The sequence below is a fragment of the Azolla caroliniana genome, unplaced genomic scaffold, assembly GCF_043228905.1.
Source record: "Azolla caroliniana isolate FFs.n. ecotype wild unplaced genomic scaffold, voAzoCaro1.0.p SCAF_2, whole genome shotgun sequence".
Taxonomy (NCBI): Eukaryota; Viridiplantae; Streptophyta; class Polypodiopsida; order Salviniales; family Salviniaceae; genus Azolla; species Azolla caroliniana.
This window is the reverse complement of record NW_028230437.1, coordinates 4,548,292-4,566,009: the sequence shown is the minus strand read 5'-3', so window position 1 is coordinate 4,566,009 and position 17,718 is coordinate 4,548,292. Positions and strand designations below refer to the sequence as shown.

The 17,718-nt window shown below is 37.2% G+C and overlaps 2 protein-coding genes across 2 annotated transcripts; one reads left to right on the top strand and one right to left on the bottom strand.

Annotated features, from left to right (window-relative positions):
* Window positions 1–2,246: 2,246 nt before the first annotated feature.
* On the bottom strand, window positions 2,247–7,951 carry LOC147867166 (protein TOC75-3, chloroplastic-like). The gene is made up of 8 exons (XM_087314950.1): window positions 7,870–7,951; window positions 6,204–7,488; window positions 5,420–5,641; window positions 5,226–5,333; window positions 4,598–4,789; window positions 4,248–4,496; window positions 3,375–3,629; window positions 2,247–2,720 (listed from the first exon to the last, which is right to left on the bottom strand). Exons 1-8 carry the CDS (start codon window positions 7,878–7,880, stop codon window positions 2,481–2,483), a joined length of 2,562 nt encoding a protein of 853 aa, XP_087171076.1. The 5' UTR covers window positions 7,881–7,951; the 3' UTR covers window positions 2,247–2,480.
* Window positions 7,952–11,057: 3,106 nt separating this feature from the next.
* On the top strand, window positions 11,058–16,858 carry STT3B (staurosporin and temperature sensitive 3-like b). Its single transcript, XM_087314949.1, has 6 exons — window positions 11,058–12,123; window positions 12,786–13,316; window positions 14,062–14,516; window positions 14,603–14,725; window positions 16,020–16,079; window positions 16,363–16,858. Exons 1-6 carry the CDS (start codon window positions 11,218–11,220, stop codon window positions 16,490–16,492), a joined length of 2,205 nt encoding a protein of 734 aa, XP_087171075.1. The 5' UTR covers window positions 11,058–11,217; the 3' UTR covers window positions 16,493–16,858.
* Window positions 16,859–17,718: the final 860 nt, after the last annotated feature.

The window sequence follows — 17,718 nt, the reverse complement described above, 5'->3', positions numbered from 1 at the left end:
TATGGAACGTGAAGGAATTCTTCACACTCATGTAGGATATCAAACTTCCCCCTCTTAACAGACAATGCTTGCTCGCCAACGTTTCATTGCCCCATCCAGACATCTCCCCATGCCCCCCCACATCAATTGACTTCCCCCAAACCCTCACACACACCATCTTCCCCCCATCTACATTTCTACTAACAATGTCTTCAACATCTTTCACTCTCTCCCCACCGTTGACAACCTTTTTCCATTCCCTTCTTCACCTCAATAGACTTGAGGATCCTCATGGGGCACCCAAGACTGTGGATTCATTAGGTTGGAGGGGAGATGTAAAGTACTTGTTGTACATAACACACCCAACACTGATAATATCAACATTAGTATCGAACCCAAGTGTGGAACCAAGAGAGGTGAAAATATGAAGTATAGTAAATTGAGAGCCCTAGGGTTACCCAAATGTGAAAGAGGACAACGCCTTTTTGGAAATAACTTTAAAGGTCACTTTTGGACCTTGTTGATTTCCTAGTTTTCTAACTCTCCTAATATCGAATATTGCTCTCTAACTCATCACTTTGAGTTATTAAGATTAAATTTGCTTGTTCACTCAGTTATTTTTTATGAGTAATTATCTTACCCTAGTGGTAAGTAATTTACAGTACTAGCACTACATATTGGGTTCGAAACCAATTTTCTCACCTCTCTATTACTCCATAGATATCTCTTATTTCACCAAACGCCTTTGTGCCACCTAGTCTCCATTGGGCAACCTTACCAACTAAGTGGCATTCTTCTGGAATGTAGGGGTTGAACCCATGACCCCACGACCACCCGATCTCCATCGAGCAACCTTACCAACTGAGCTACATTCTTTTGAGTGCTCATCTACTTGTGCTCATCTACCTTTTTTAATGTGTTAATTCGTCTGCAACTTAGAGACATCACACTCCAAATTTATAACCTTTGCTTTGAGTGCTTTTAAGCTCTTTAGTGTCTAATCGACACTTGTATATTTTTCTTTATTCTTTGTGGGTTTTCACCTCACTTTGAGGTTTCCCACTAGTAATAACAGTGTTACTAAAAAAGAAGAAGTGTTAATTCGTTAATCTTATTAAGTGTTTACCGAGCTTCTTGGCAAGGATAACCTTGTGAGAGAGGTGAGTTAGCAAGTTCACTAGGTCAAAATATGCAAGGTTAATGGGTTGAGAGCGCTTGACATCCATTCTCATGTAACTCACAATCAATAGGTTATATGGCAATCTGACCTCCTTGACAAATGAGGTCAATATTCAAGGCATGACTCCACCTTTAAAAAGATCTCGCTCAATGAGAACATTTGACGCTAACATGATAAATAGTAAATGTATTGTTGGATATTATTAGTCATGGAATACCTTGATCTAATAAATTATCAATAGTATATTCATAAGATTACATCATGAAATGATTTCAAAATCAGATGTGACAAATATGGTGGCATGGATCCATAAGATTGCTCATTTCTAGAGACATGGAATCCACAGTCATTATCTTTTCAATCAAAATAATGTACAAATAACATAACAAAAACACATTAGGATTCAACAAATGTTCAAAGTATTCACCTCATAAATTGTACTATTTGGAGCTGCAAAATATAGAGTTAGTGATATAAACTGAACAAACATTATAGTTCTAGAATAATTGTGATATTTCTCTTCCCTATGTAGATAAGGTTTATATTCTTTTTTATTCATGATCATGTTAGGTTATTTGATCTATCAAATCATTGCTGTTGATTAACATGATATGACAATGTTTAATTAGCATTATCAAATTCTAGAGTTTAACAATGCGAAGTAACATATACACCACAACATATGAGTGCACCTCAACTTAATGCAGGTAATCCTTTAATTGATTAGAACTTTCATTTAACTTATTTTGCAAGTTTTTGTAATTTTTGTGGTAATGAATTCAAACTTTTGGTTTGCCCTATGAATGTCTGCTCATTGGATGTTAAAAACATGTATCTAGAATTAGTTCTTGACAAATTTCTCTGTCAACTAAACAAATATTTTAAATGGTAATAATGGCATTTCAATTCAAGTTACCACACCATGTCTTTGCATCCTACATTTATTGTGTTTAAGAAAAATAAATTTCCCAAATATGTCACCTGTTTCCATACCATATTCCAAGAAACCATGCTCATGCATGTAGTGCCCTCATTTTGATTGCATTCTACCATCAAAAGACCAAAATGTACTTCTAGAGGAAAGGCATTCTGACACCAGCCTAGAATAAGGAAAGGAAACATTCCATTAAATAAATGCTCACATAACAAAAGAAACCTCGAAAGTGGTGGTCGCAGCCGTGTAATTTCCCCATCGAAGAAAATCGGGGCTCGACTTTGGGGGGGGAAAGCAAGTTATAAAAGGTAGAAAATTTTAAATGAGAGCCAAATGAGGTACTTCTAAGAATGCTAATTTGAGTAAAACATATAACAAATTTCAGTTTCAAAACCTTTCTCCAAATCTAACGAACAATGATCCTGAGCCTGTATTGCAATCTCTAGCATACTCGGCCCTCATTAATCCAAGCTTCACTCCAACTCCATAAGACATGCCACTTCCGGCGCGGCGGAAAAACTCAGTCGGGTTTCCTCTTAAATCTTTTGAACTTCCGAGATCTGTTCCATACTCCAGAAATCCGTACGTTTGCGTATTCCAAACTGGTACACGAAGTTCCGTTGCAAGCTGCAAAATTGGAAAGAGAAGACTTAATTTATTACACGGATTTATCTTTAGAGAAGCTAAATAAAGGTTAGTCATGCAATTCAGTTGCTTATTTAATTTGCCTCATACCAACATACTAAGTTAGCTCCATGGTTGATTTCATCATTATTGGGTCTTCTTGCATAGATATATATCATGTATTAGAGAAAGCTAACAGACAGGGAGAATTGGTTTAGTTTCTCAAGCTTATGAGCCACACATAAGATTAGTTCAACTCCAACCACCACTCTCACTCCAGATTAAGAGGATATGAACATTCAAAAGCAAAATGGGAAAGCATCATCCTTATAAATTGAATATCTTCACTTTAAAAAGGATTCCTTCTTTTCGGTTTGAGATCATGTGTACTAACACTTCATCATGACAAATGAGCCGAGTATTGAACACCACCACAAATACTTAAAAGAACGGCAAAATACCAGAGCACCCATAGCTTTTAGGGTACTGACCAGATATCCCTAAGTTTAAAAACTTATCAAAATACAGCTATATAGAGTACATTTTGTACCACTGAGGGATATTCTGGTGAATTATGAAAACCTAGGAGTATCTTAGGAATTTGCCAAACAAAATAAAACAGGTAGAGACAACTTTCCAAAAGCTTAATTAGTATACCTCAAGAATGTTACGGCAAGCTCCCAACTCGCCCATGTTATATCCCCGGACAGAATAAGGTCCTCCTAGTGTGAATGCATCATATGCTGCAAGGTCACCGATGCAACCCCCATAACGACCATGTAAAACAAGCACTGGTGGTGGAGCTTCCTTCTCACCCACCGGTACCTTCTTCAGCTGAATGAATCGGGTTGCAGTTATTTGATGCCTGTTGAAAATGGGGAATTGACTACCAATTCCTAATCCTTGATCAACCTGCCAAGATAGTCTAATTATCAGATATAAAAGAACATTTTTGATCAATTAGGGCAGTGATTCTCTTATAAACAAATGAAAAACCAGATATACTTCCAACCTTATGCACTTGAAGCACACAGCATTAAGACATACAATCCACTATATATAGCTTGAATGTATGGCAGGTATATACATTATACATATAATGTGTATATATAATACAAGGATAGATCCTAGACACACTTGAACTGATGAAAATAGCTCCTTCAAAATCACATAAGAGATCACAGGCCCAAGGCGCCCAATGATCCAATGCCAATTGTGGAACAACCCAAAAATCTACGATCAAACCAATGGAAAGGGATGATATGCTTTGGTATCATAGCATGCTGGTGGAAAATTGCTATTGCTATGAAAGTACAGAACAAACATAAGATATTGGGGGTTCAAACTTCGAAGTGGTTTTTAGTATGGAGACGGCTCGATTGGCTTACAAATTTGAAAATATGTGCCTTACCGGTGGACGTTATGACACATACTGACATGAGTTATACTCATATAATTGACCTGATTTTGTTGTATATATATTTGTTTTGCATCCCCCACACATTCACAAAAAAACTATAATAATCTAACCTGAAATATTTGTCTGGTACCAACAGGTGTTCCATTGATAAAAGCTGTAGTGTCACGAGTAATGTTAGCTTGGAAAAAGCCAACACGATCAATACCAGTGTCGCTAAGAGTTGTTGGAGGCCCATCCATACTTAACCCTCCATTCGGAAGAGTTCGAACCCCATTCGTACAAACAGCACTCGTTTCATCCCTAGTAGTTATCTCTTCAAATACTAGACCATAGGTAAATTTGCTTTGCCTAGAAAAGCTCTGAAAAATCAATAAATACTGTAAGTAGTTTCAACAGTTCAAACTTCAGCTAAGCACGCAGACAGTGAAATTCTATTTTTCTACACCCTTCAAGAACTAACCTCTGTTATATTAGCCTTCAGCCCTGCTCGATCGACCCATATTGCTGGTACCTCCTCAACTCCTGGTCCTCCAGTGAAAACAGGACTCAGTTTACGACTATTGAAACAACTAGCTTTCAAAGTCCGATTGTGTGGATCTTCCACCCCATCAAGATAAGGATGCACATACTCCAATTTAAAACCAAGGTCATCCTACACAAACATAAATAAAGATGAGAAGTCATTCATTATAGTACTGGTCATGAAACATATATATGCCTCAGTCTAACTCCCCAAAAAAACTTAATTTAACAGACACATCAAGAAAACAAGATCCCAGCAAGCTTCAACATATAAGCATAAATATTGGCATTTGTCAAATGGCATCAATGTCAAAACCAGGTCCTGGTATATAAACATATCTAATAAGCAATGCATTACAGTACTCATCATGAAGCATATATAAGCCTCGCCTTTGACTCCCTAATACAACTATAATGACATATCAATCAAGAGAACAAGGTTCCACAAAGCTCAACATCAAAACATAAATATTGTCATTTGCTATACATTATTTGGTAAAATTCACTTTAATGCATGATTAGTTCAAGAAAATACATTGATTTAATTTAATATATAAATTGTATACCTGAGGATTAAGGAGGTTGTTTGACGTAACAGAGCCAAAAAGGGATCGGTTGAGACCTTGCAAATTTCGATGCTCAAAAGTTACACTTCCACCCGGTTGTATCGATGCCTGTAGTAAGTGCACCAGAAAACAAATTCTTCATAATTCCTCACTTCATTTTGAGAAATTAACTTGTCAATATATATCATACACACCAAGCTAGGCCAACCAGATCCTCCAGGAGCAATGCTCCACTCTGTGGAGACTTCAGCAGTCTTTTGATCAAGTTCTTTAAGCTTAATTTCCACAACGATTCCACCATCATTCTCTTCGTCCGGACGAGGATTTACTTCAATGTTTGCAAACAACCCAAGGCTATTTACATTCCTCAAAGCCCTTTTCCCAGCTTCAATATTGAAGATATAACCAGATTGTAGCTGCAAATTTGAACATATTTAAGTCGAGGCAGTAGAAATTTCGAGGAAGAGAAAGAAATGCAGTTCCATGTGAAGCTCCAGCTGTTAATCTTTGAAAAGTGTGAGATATGTGTATGCAATGTGAATTGCAATAATTTGCTACTGATATCAAACGTGTTTGATTTCTGTTTTAATTGAAGAGCAAAACTATCATCTAACATCTCATTAGGAATAGCTGTATTAAGAGTATATTTCAAATGTTCAAAGAAAGAGCTACCACCATTCATTAAAGGAGGCAGTTGAAATTCTGAACTGGCCAGTTCAGAATATTTACAATGCAATACTGATTTCCAAGTTCCAAATGTTTGAAGGAGGTGCCCCATTCATTACAGGAGGCAGTTTAAATTCTGAACTTGCTGATTCAAAATATTTATAAAGGTAATAAAATAAAACAGGAATGTGGTATTTTCTCTTGATTTCCAAATTATTTCATGCATGAAAAGGAAACTCGGTTAATTAATAAGGAATTTTTCCCAAACATTGATCATAGTGCAAACACGATTAGCACACCTAAAATCCTTACCTGATCAGGTAGCTCTCTTTCAACAATCCTCAAATCTGTGTTTCCTTCGCATGTAAGGCCCATCTTGTCTTGAAATTGTACTATAACATCAGTTATGTCACCCTCGACAACTTCACAAACGATCTCTTTTGTATTGAGATTCCCAAAGTTGACAACTTGGGCACAAGCAAAACCTTGGTCATGATACCACTTCTGAACTTCGTCTCGAATCTTCTGAAGAATCCTTGCAGTAACTCTTCTCTCCATCCGAAGCCATGAAATGATCTCTTTTTCTACTGACTTTGGTAGTATGCATGGTCTTGTCCTCCTAAGCCTTTCTTTATATTCATCTTCTTGAGCTCTTATGAATGACTCTTTCTCCTTGTCTGACAACTTGGCAAAATCTACATCAGGTGGCTTCGATTGAGGTAGTAATCCAACATTGACACATCTGATTGATTCTGCACCTTGCCACTCACTCTCTGCAAATACAACTTGCATCTTCAAGGTTCCATCTATCTGAGGCAATGCTTCCATCTCAACGCTCTCAAACATCCCACAACTCGATAGATTCTCAAGCTCGGTTTGCAATTGAGATTTCGTAACAATTCCACCTGGCCTTATTGTGATAAGTTCGTGGAAAGGATCATCTTTACCAACAGGTCTATCAACCCGACTATCAATCAATTCAACACCTGATAGTTTATATTTTTTCCCCTCGCTGAGCTTTGTTATATTAGCTTTATAACCTATTTGGAGGTCATGAGCGTCATACTCTGAGTCTTCTGAGCTTGCAAAAGCCATGAAATTTTCTACCCAATTAAATTTACTAAAACCTGAACCATCACCACCACCACCACCACCATATGAACCCCCTCCTCCAAACCCTCCTCCTCCATTACCATATCCAATTACTTGTAATAGAGAAGCTCCAACTATACCTAGAGCAGATCCGGTAGCAACAACACCTAATTTCCTCATCCTAACCTTAAAATCCCTAGGGTCCTTCACATTGGACGAGTCTGAGTTTTCCATTGAACATGAAACCCTAAACTTGTTGTTTTTGGTAGTTGATCCTGACCCCCTAAATTTAGGGTTCTCTACTGAACTTGGAACCCTAAGGTTGCAGTTCTCCACGGAACTTGAAACTCTAAACTTGAAGTTTTGCATGGAACCTGAAATCCTGAGGGAGGCTATGCTTGTACTCCCTTGTGAAGAATTACTCAGAGGAGAGATGGAAGAAGTACTTTTGTGTTGGAAATGCATGTTTGGTAGAGAAAAAGACTGATCTAAACTCTGTTTAGACCTGATTTAAACAAAGAGAAAATAAAACAAAGAAACATATATACTGTTAAGAAATGTGGGTATTCTCTTTTGGAAATAAAACAGGAAAAAACAAAAAAACACACAAATTGAAGGTAATTTACGAATAGAAAAATAATTAGGGTTTTGCTGAACGCATAGAAATTTAAGTTGGAATTTACTAAACGAAAACAAGTAGATTTTGTGTGTCATGAACGAGAATACAGGAGGGCAAAAAAAAAAAAACAAAAATTGGGGGTTTTAAGAATGTACACACAGTTAAAGGGCGCTTTTTGTGCCACGGGCGTGAAATGAGGAACGACCCAAAAATGGAGTGAAGAGGAGGAGGGGGGGGAGGAGCAGGAGGAAGCAGAAGAAAACTTACATGGACGCCATAGCCAGGCTCAGAGAAAGCTCTTCTTCCCTTCAAGGTTTATCTCAATGAAGCCCCTTTTTTTCTCCTTTTTTTGAATATTAGATTAAAATTATAGTTAAATAAAAACTCCACAATTTTTATTGCATAATAAATCTCAATTTCAATCCTAATCTCAATCTCAATCTCAATCTCAATCTCAATCTCAATCTCAATCTCAATCTCAATCCTAATCTCAATCTCAATCTCAATCTCAATCTCAATCTCAACCATAATCTTAATCATAATCGTGACCTTAATCTCGATTTCAATCAGGGTCTTGCATCTGTCAATTAATTAGAGCAAAGTTTGATGCTCTTAGTTGCATATGTTACCAACCTAAGCTAATCACATAACATCATACCTTAATCTCAATCTCAACCATAATCTTAATCATAATCGTAACCTTAATCTCAATTTTAGTCGAGATCTTGCATCTGTCAACTAATTAGAGCAAAGTTTGATGCTCTCGGTTGCATATGCTACCAACCTAAACTAATCACATAACATCGGACCGGATCAATGCATACAACACCACGGATAAACAAGCTTTGTGATTAGGGCAAGTATGATTGTCGGGGAATAAGATTTGATGAATGTTTTGATCAATAGGGATGGCAAATGAGCTGACTCGAGGGCGCATGACATGTGATGTGATCAATGTTTACGATTTTCTTTCTACGTGATTTCTACGTCGACAAACATGAACTCATGCCTCTCCATATATCCAATTCATACGTATTTGCTATTATTAAAAATCAAAACATATGAAGTTTGGAATAGACCCTTCCAGGTATGACCAACATTTGTAGCTTTGTAAGGGGGTTGCACACTTCTTATGGTTTTCTAAACGTAACACGTGAACTTGTAGCTCTCCGTGTTCCAATTCATACAGATTTGCTATAAAAAAAACAAAAATTATGATGTTTGGAATAAACCCTTCATGGTACAACCAACAATTGTAGCTTTGTAAGGGGGTTACATGCTTCTCGTGGTTTTCTAATTGTAACATTTTTATATTAGATCACGGTGCCCACATTTAGGCCATTGACTCTTGTTGGTAGCTTTCACACTAGTTGTTATATCATTTACTTATGATCGATATAATGTTTATTATCTAGTACTTTCATTTTTGTGTTGTGGGCATGATCTATGATAGTGTGTTCAAAGTTTCACTCCATGTCAAATGTTACCCTTTTCTTTACGTAAAAGAATATTTTTAGTGACCTTTCACGTATGTCATCAACCCCACATACTCTGCTTTCAACCAACAAGACTTGTGGATACTCTCAAGTCTCTTGCAATGGAATGGAACTAGGCCTAAACCTCCCAAGATACAATGCAAAGTCATTGCATTTATGTGCCATATTGAAAATTTGGCACCCTTGGAAATATTTTCAAATTTGTAGCCCTAAAGCTTGTGTCTTTTGACATGGAGGTCATGGGTTCAAGACAAACGGAATTATTTGTTTGATGTTGTCACTTGTCTCAAAGTATAAAAAACATTTCATATTTTGAGTTATGAGATCATGCAAACCAACCATTTCCTTTGGAAAATGGATTTACAATGTAAAATTTGGAAAACCAAATTTGAGTTTGGCATCATGCAAACAAACCATTTCCTTTTGGAAAATGGCTTTATCAACATTTTGGACAATGATTTTCTCATTTGAAAGACAATAATAATAAATTGAATTTCACTCTTGAATAAATTCCTCTCCTTGATAAGTTTTTGCAAGCAAAGTCGATATTGAAGATTGGTGAATGTGATCGTTTGTACTGTCATCCAATGAAACAAACCTTAGAAGTAGGTGAGCAAACAATTTGGAGTCTGGACACACAAGGATTAGGCGAGGCTCATGAAACTTGGTTGGCATGCATAGGTTCAAGCATGGGAAAAAATTATGGGGAACATCAACAAGCTAGAAAACAATTATTGCAACTAAACAATTTTATGTCACATCAACATGGATACCTAGCCAAGTATTGAGTAGCCATTGTATATTTCCAGATGTGGTTTCCTTGCTTGTATGTTGGATACAATGTATTCAATCTCAACAACAACCCGAATAAGTCGTCCACATATACGGTGAATGATTCGTGCCACATCAACATGGACAATCCATACAAATGTTTGTCTGCGTCATGTTCTCAATGGCTTATCCCATACTACCATGGTTTATTATTGGACATGTGTCCAAAACCAAGAGCAATGTTCCCACAATTAGCGATTTGTGCCAAACAAAGAGGAAAATCTGAACAAGAAGCTATACAACCATAGGCCAACGATGTTGCACCACATCAACATAGGATTTTGTTCTAGTGCATTGTTTGAGCCTAACCTCACATTGTTGGCAGGATATCCAAGGCACGAGGATAATTACATCCCACTAAGCGATGGTAACTAGACCACATTAGTATGGACAATCAATACAAGAACCGATACGCCCTAGCCACGAATGTTGCACAAACCCTCAACCAAGCCACATTCTTTGTGCTAGAAAATCTGAACAAGATGCTATACACCCATAAAGGCAAATGATGTCGCACCACATCAACATAGATTTTCATTCTAGTGCATTGTTTGAGCCTATCCAAGACAGGAGGGTAATTGCATTCCACTAAGCAATGATAACCAAACTGCATTAGTATGGACAATCGATCAAGAACCGATATGCCCCAGTTATGAATGATGCACAAAACCTCAACCAAGCTACATTCTTTCAGATACGTCAATGTGGATAACCCAAACAAAAACACATTCTAAACCCCTTTTTCCACTCAAACACACACGCGCGCGCACACACACACACACGATATCCACTGTCAACAAGTTTGTGCCTCTCATGAATTACAAGGTTTGATCCCAACCCAGAACGTCTATCTAGACCATGAGTATCGGGGCCAACAAACAGTGCCACATTGATATAGATGCTTGCTCATATGGCCATACAATCTAAAACCTAAGTACAGATTTGAGCTGAGCTGAGCTGAACTGAACTGAACTGAACTGAACTGAACTGGACAAAACACCGGACAATGAAAGGTTCATGAATGAGGTGGTTAGTCCCGGAGACCCTCCTCGCCTGCCCATCACAGTGTGAAACCAATACCTCACATGCTCTTTCTCTTCCAAAATTCAATTGAGATCTGTGAAAAATGAGAAAAGAAAAACATATGTTCTTGTGTGAGCTACAGAGCCATGGAATTCACCTCTGCTTCGTAAGGTATATCCGACACACTTGTGTTACCTAAAGATCTCAGACGATTCAACCATAACCCAACTGCCCAAGTTCTTAGGTTTTCATCGAATTAGGGTTTATGGGTGCCAAAGAAGGTAAGCCCTTTTCTCTGCCTATCATGGGTCCTTCCCAACCCTTTCTAGATTCTCTTCAGATCTCACTGAAAAGCTTCAAAGTAAAGACCAAACAGCAAGAATTGTTGCTGAGGATCAGTTCTTTGATGTTGATCTATGTGCTTGCTTTTGCGACTCGGCTATTCAGCGTGCTCCGGTATGAGAGTATGATTCATGAATTTGATCCTTATTTCAATTATAGGACAACTCTCTATCTTACAGAGAAAGGGTTCTATGAGTTCTGGAATTGGTTTGATTACGAGTCATGGTACCCATTAGGCCGAATCATAGGCGGGACACTTTACCCAGGTCTTATGGTAACAGCTGCAATTTTGTATTGGACACTAAGATTTCTCACATGTGTAGTTCATATAAGAGATGTATGCGTGTTTATTGCGCCCTTCTTTGCTTCAAATACAACTATTGTTGCGTACTTCTTTGGCAAGGAGATATGGGATTCAGGTGCTGGGCTTGTAGCTGCTGCTCTTATTGCGATTTGCCCTGGTTATATATCAAGATCTGTGGCTGGTTCTTATGATAATGAAGGTGTCGCAATCTTCGCATTGCTTTTAACCTTTTATCTATTTGTTAAGGCAGTGAAAACTGGTTCTTTGGCATGGTCAGTGGGTTCAGCATTTGCCTACTTCTACATGGTCTCAGCATGGGGTGGATACATTTTCATCATTAACTTGATTCCTTTGTATGTTCTTGCTTTGCTGATTACCGGTAGATATTCACTAAGACTTTATATTGCATACAATACGATGTATATCCTGGGCATGCTACTTGCGATGCAGATCCGATTTGTCGGGTTTCAGCATGTGCAGTCCGGTGAGCATATGGCTGCTATGGGTGTATTCTTCTTGATGCAGGTATTTGTATATATATTTATATTTCGTTTTTTCAATAGTATGCTCTTGAGTTTTCATTATCTCCTTACACACCCTTGAGTTTTCATCATTTCCCCAAACGCCCCTGATCAACCTTTGAAAGAGAAATCATATGTTCAATTCTTTAATTGTTTCTCTCTTTTGGGGATTGACAAGGGACATTTTGGTAAATAGCAAAAACAAAGATGTTACTGATGAAAAACTCAGGTATTTTAATCAAAACATTTATGTAATTTCCTATATAAGCCAAATCACTCCGCAGGAACTATGTAAATGTACAAAACCTAAGAATTTAGTACATATCCACAAGAGAACACAGTAATTCCGCTGTTACTTTCACCAAAGATTGTGCTATAACTTTATATTGTTTAGAAGCATTTTGCTGCACACAAAGAGGGGAAAAACATGTATAAAGTCTCCTATATTATTTTCAATAGGATACAGAATTTTGGTATTTTACAATGATTCTCATTGTTATACACTGGTAATTTTGTAAATCGTAAATATAGCATGACAATATATACAAACATTACAACTGGCAAACTTAATGTTTAGGTTGTATCTCAGGCTTTGAGGACAGAAATAATGCAGCTCAATAATCCCAATTTGTTGCATATATGTTGTATATATCTGTTGTTGTGCAGGTATTCTATGCAGTGGATTGGGTGAGAAATCAGCTTGATAATCCAAAACTGTTTCGTGCATTCCTAAGAGTAACAGTACTCTCTGCAACAACTGTTGGTGCATTAGCTCTTGCTATAGGCATGGCAACAGGATACATTTCTCCATGGACAGGACGGTTTTATTCCCTCTTAGACCCCACTTATGCAAAAGACCATATACCTATTATTGCATCGGTGTCAGAGCATCAACCAACAGCATGGTCTTCTTTTATGTTTGATTTCCATATTCTTTTGATATTATTTCCGGCTGGTCTTTACTTTTGCTTCAAGCGGCTTACCGATGCGACGATATTTGTTATTATATATGGCTTGACAAGCATGTATTTTGCTGGGGTTATGGTTCGGCTTATACTAGTTGCAGCACCTGCAGTTTGTCTTATCAGTGCAATTGCTGTATCTGCAAGTTTGAAGAATTTATCTGGTTTACTTCGTGCAAAAGCTCCGGCAGCAGGCACAACAAAGGTCTCTGGTTCGGGAAAAGGTACTAACAAGGTGAGAGATATAAGCTACTGCATTGTCATAAATTTGTTTGATTAAACTATAAACTTGAATAAAAAAATTAATTTTCTCCAAATCAAGAAATTTGTTCATATACACAAATCAATGATTTCTCTTTATTAATTTCCTATCTTGAAATCTGTTGAAACACTCAGCAAGATTTTTGGCAAGGTGATAGATTGAAGTAGTTCATGTCCCATAAATTTCAATTCATTGCCATTTTTTTAGTACTTCCTTTAACTTGTTGTTTGATCAATGTTAATTGATACAGTTGAAATGGATAAAGTTTTGATCAATGTCAATGATAAAGTTTTGCTCATTAACCTATAATTAGAAATCACTATATTGTTCGTTAACCAATAATTGGAAATCAATAATTTTGCTCGCTAAATCATAGTGTGAAATATATTGATCTGGTTGGTGAGTCGATGGGTTAATGAACAAATCTACTTCAAAGTCTATGTGTTAGCGAAGCCATGGAATCTATAACTCTAAATCTAATGAAGAGAATCTTATACGCTAGCTAAACCATAGAATCGATTTCATTAGAAGTACAAATCAGTCACAAATCTTTGGGTTAATTTGTAATAAAGTTCTTCATTAACGCATATATTTGATGCAATAAATTTATCATAGCTCGAAATAATAAAATTGGCTTGTAACCCATAGCTTGAAAACTTAATTTGGGTCATTAACCCATATCTTGGAAATAAAATAAATTCATTTCATTAACTTGCAGGGGGCGTCAGATCAGTCTTTGCCTATGCAAAGGAAGGGGGCAGCAGTTCTCATGCTTGGCATTTTCTACCTATTGATGAACTATGTTATTCATTGCACATGGGTAACCTCAGAGGCATACTCTTCTCCCTCGATTGTTCTCGCTGCCCGGCAATCAAATGGTGATAAAATTATTTTTGATGATTTTCGGGAGGCTTATTACTGGCTTCGCCATAATACACCTGAGGATGCAAAGATTATGTCATGGTGGGACTATGGGTATCAAATCACTGCAATGGGCAATAGGACTGTTATAGTTGATAACAACACATGGAATAATACTCATATTGCTACAGTTGGCAGGGCTATGTCTTCTTACGAAGATGAAGCCTATGAAATCATGCAAGAGTTGGATGTGGGCTATGTTTTAGTTGTGTTTGGAGGAGTAACTGGCTATTCTTCAGATGATATCAACAAGTATGTTTTTAACTATTCACTCAGCACATTATAATTGAGGCATGTAAAGTAATGGATGTGTTTCTTTTTTGATTGTTCCTGAGCAGATTCCTTTGGATGGTGCGGATAGGAGGTGGAGTTTTTCCAGTGATCAAGGAACCTGAGTATTTGGTAAATGGAGAATATCGGGTAGACAAAGGAGCAGCACCGAAGATGCTTCAGTGTCTGATGTATGTTCCATATTTTGATGGTTTTTTCTATTAATTGAATTCATGTCTATGCTTGTTTACCTTTATTTATGTGCAACTCACCTATTCGACAAATGCCCTCTAGGATCTCAACTCTCACACATGGCATAATAATGTACAAGCTAGACTTTCACAATTTATGTGATAGTGCCTCTCCATGATCTCTCTTGTGGGTGCATCTTCATGGTCATCTGACAAATGCTTCCCACTGTCAATTACTGCATGCACAAAACCTCTTAAGAAGCCCACCTCTTAGATACAGAATAGAAGTGACCTTACATAAAGACACGACCCACATGTAGCTACGCACCTTCCGAACCAGTGGAGGAAACTCTCTGGTAAAGCACTTTTTTTGGCTACCTACCTATAGGTGATGTTCCTGGCTTCCTGAGGATGTTAATATGTATTCATCATCTGGGCAAGAGTAGGAGGATGGTGATCACCACCAGGATCAAAATGAGGCTCGGGAATCCTACTCAAAGGCCCCCCCCTACAACTATGGGTTTGCTCAAACAACTGCTTCCATTATCATATTAAGGCTATTTCATTTAGGCCGGAGACTGCATGTATGGCGACCACATGGATGTCTAGGGGCATGACATGCTTGCATATGCGGATTGGGACTTTTGCACTCATAGCTCTTCTGTTTCAGCGAACCTCTTTACCTTCTAGTTTTCTTCATCTGATAAGTATTCACATTTCAACTCTTTCTACCCTCCCTTTGAGAATTCTGTCATCTTTTCATGCGTGTATTATCAACGACTGTGGTCTAGATTGCTGTTTCTGGACAAAAATTATCATATGTAACGAAGCATCTAGTTTCCTTAACCTACATTATGTATGTATATGTATATGTGTGTGTATGTATATACACACATATACATATATATAATGAAGTAACAGTGGTTGTTTCCAACAATATGTTGTGGATACCTACATCATATTGAGTACTTGTCTGAATTCCAATAATACCTTATCATAGATAAGGAATTTCCATGGGGTTTGATCCATGGTGGCTCAATATGATATGAGTTATGTATTGGGTCTATCTATGCTTGATATGATCCTGCCATCAATTGGTGGCTATTTTGTTTCCTTTTGGTGGGGGAATTGTTTGCGACAGTTGGGAACTAAGGGCAGGGACAAAAGTTGCAATTTTGGCCTAATCACTCATGCTGACACCATCTAGAGATTTTTCTTGCGGTTCTTTTTATCGAAGACAAATTTGAGCCATTAATGACATCACTAAAGATATGCGATCCATGTTTTTTTCTAGGTACAAGCTTTGTTACTATAGATTTGGAGAGTTAATGACAGAATATGGCAGGCCACCCGGGTATGTGTCTATTGCATATATTGGTTTGTTTACATTATTTTGTGTATCATGGGATAGTAGAATTCTTAAAAATGTAGATCCCGCATAATATTTAAGTTTTCTTTTTAAAAAGAAAAAAGGTTGAAAATAAGATGCTTTTTTTCTTATGAGGAAATGAATTATTTTGATCAGTTCGGTTGCAACTAATGAATAAATAAATCCAAGCTTTGGCCGATAATTTAAAAAGTTGTAGTTCAAAACTCAAATGAATAAATAAAAAAATGTTCCAATTTATCTTGAACAGGTGGGACCGTGCAAGAGGTGTTGAGATTGGAAACAAAGATGTTGAGCTTCATCACCTTGAAGAGGCCTACACGAGTTCCAACTGGATTGTGAGGATATACAAGGTTAAGCCGCAAAAGAATAGGTTGTGATTTTCTCTCTACCACATCAGGAGAATGCCTGTTGAGACAAATCCAAATGATGAAAGATTGGACGTTTGAAGTAAAATAGACTTAAGGCTGACAATTTTGCTTATTGTTATTCGAGTACATTAGAGATTAGTAGTTGCCTTGGATTTGAAGGATACAGCCTTTGGATGTTAAGGGACGGTTATGTTCTCTTCTTTTTTTAAACGCAAATTTGGGATTACAATCATCATTACTGAAGATTGGGGGAAGTAAACATTGCTTCATGCCCATCCATACAATGAGTGGACTTCTATTAATTATGTTATTATGTTTTCTCACTTAACGTTGCCATTTCAGTTCAATTAGAGGGTGGGATTGCCATTTTGTTTCGATGGAAGGGCTTAGAGGGTTTGGAGTAAATCTCCCCAATTTGTGACTTACAAGGCAAGGACTCAAAAGCCCTAGTTCAACTCCGCTTGGCACAATATTTTTGAAGTTTTGTAATTTTAAGTTTCTTTTTTAGCACTTGCATCAACCACTTCTTTATTGTTTATTTAGAGGTGTTAACATGAATTTGAATTGATCCAGAATGGCATACCCTTGGAAAAACATTCTTAGAGTGAGCTATTATTTGATGTGTGCAATGCATTCTTTTATCAGAGTCATTAGTAACAGAGCAATTGACTGATTCATGTCTATCTTATGGATCAATGAAATGTAACCATCTCGGGGAAGTGTTTTTGGCCCAAGCATAATGGTTGACTAACAACATTGTTAATGGGGAAAGCTTTAGTTTTAAGAGCGGAACACGAATTGGTCCTACATTTGGTACATTATGGTGTCAAATTCCACTAGACCTATTCCAAAGTAACTTTATACCATTTATGTTTAAAATCTTACTAACACTTTTGCAAGTGGAAAATTGTTCTCATCAAATCTTTTAGTTCATTTGAAGACAATGGATTTTGCTTTCTCATACTAACATAGATGTTTTGCACAATTAGCTTTTGTATGCATTCATCGAATGTAAATTGTGCAAGAAAGGAATCATAGAGCAATGTGCATGCATTATGAGTGAGTTAGTTTTGGCCCAATGACTAGCATGGTATGTAATGACATGAGCCATTAGTTCTATGTTCAAGGCAAATTCCAATTTTGTTGTAGTGGTAACAAATCTAATTAGAAAGATTATTTTGATAGTTGCATGGTATTCTATTTGTGTGGGTTATTGCCAACCTATCCTAGCCTTC

Bases quoted from the DNA above. Each gene is read 5' to 3' on its own strand.
- STT3B (XM_087314949.1), top strand. From the start codon at position 11,218: ATGGGTGCCAAAGAAGGTAAGCCCTTTTCTCTGCCTATCATGGGTCCT. The intron at 13,317-14,061 runs GTGAGAGATATA...ATTAACTTGCAG, and splicing joins CGGGAAAAGGTACTAACAAG to GGGGCGTCAGATCAGTCTTT. The intron at 16,080-16,362 runs GTATGTGTCTAT...TATCTTGAACAG, and splicing joins GAATATGGCAGGCCACCCGG to GTGGGACCGTGCAAGAGGTG.
- LOC147867166 (XM_087314950.1), bottom strand. The intron at 5,334-5,419 runs GTGTGTATGATA...CACTTACTACAG, and splicing joins GATCTGGTTGGCCTAGCTTG to GCATCGATACAACCGGGTGG. The intron at 2,721-3,374 runs GTATACTAATTA...CCAATTTTGCAG, and splicing joins CTTGCCGTAACATTCTTGAG to CTTGCAACGGAACTTCGTGT.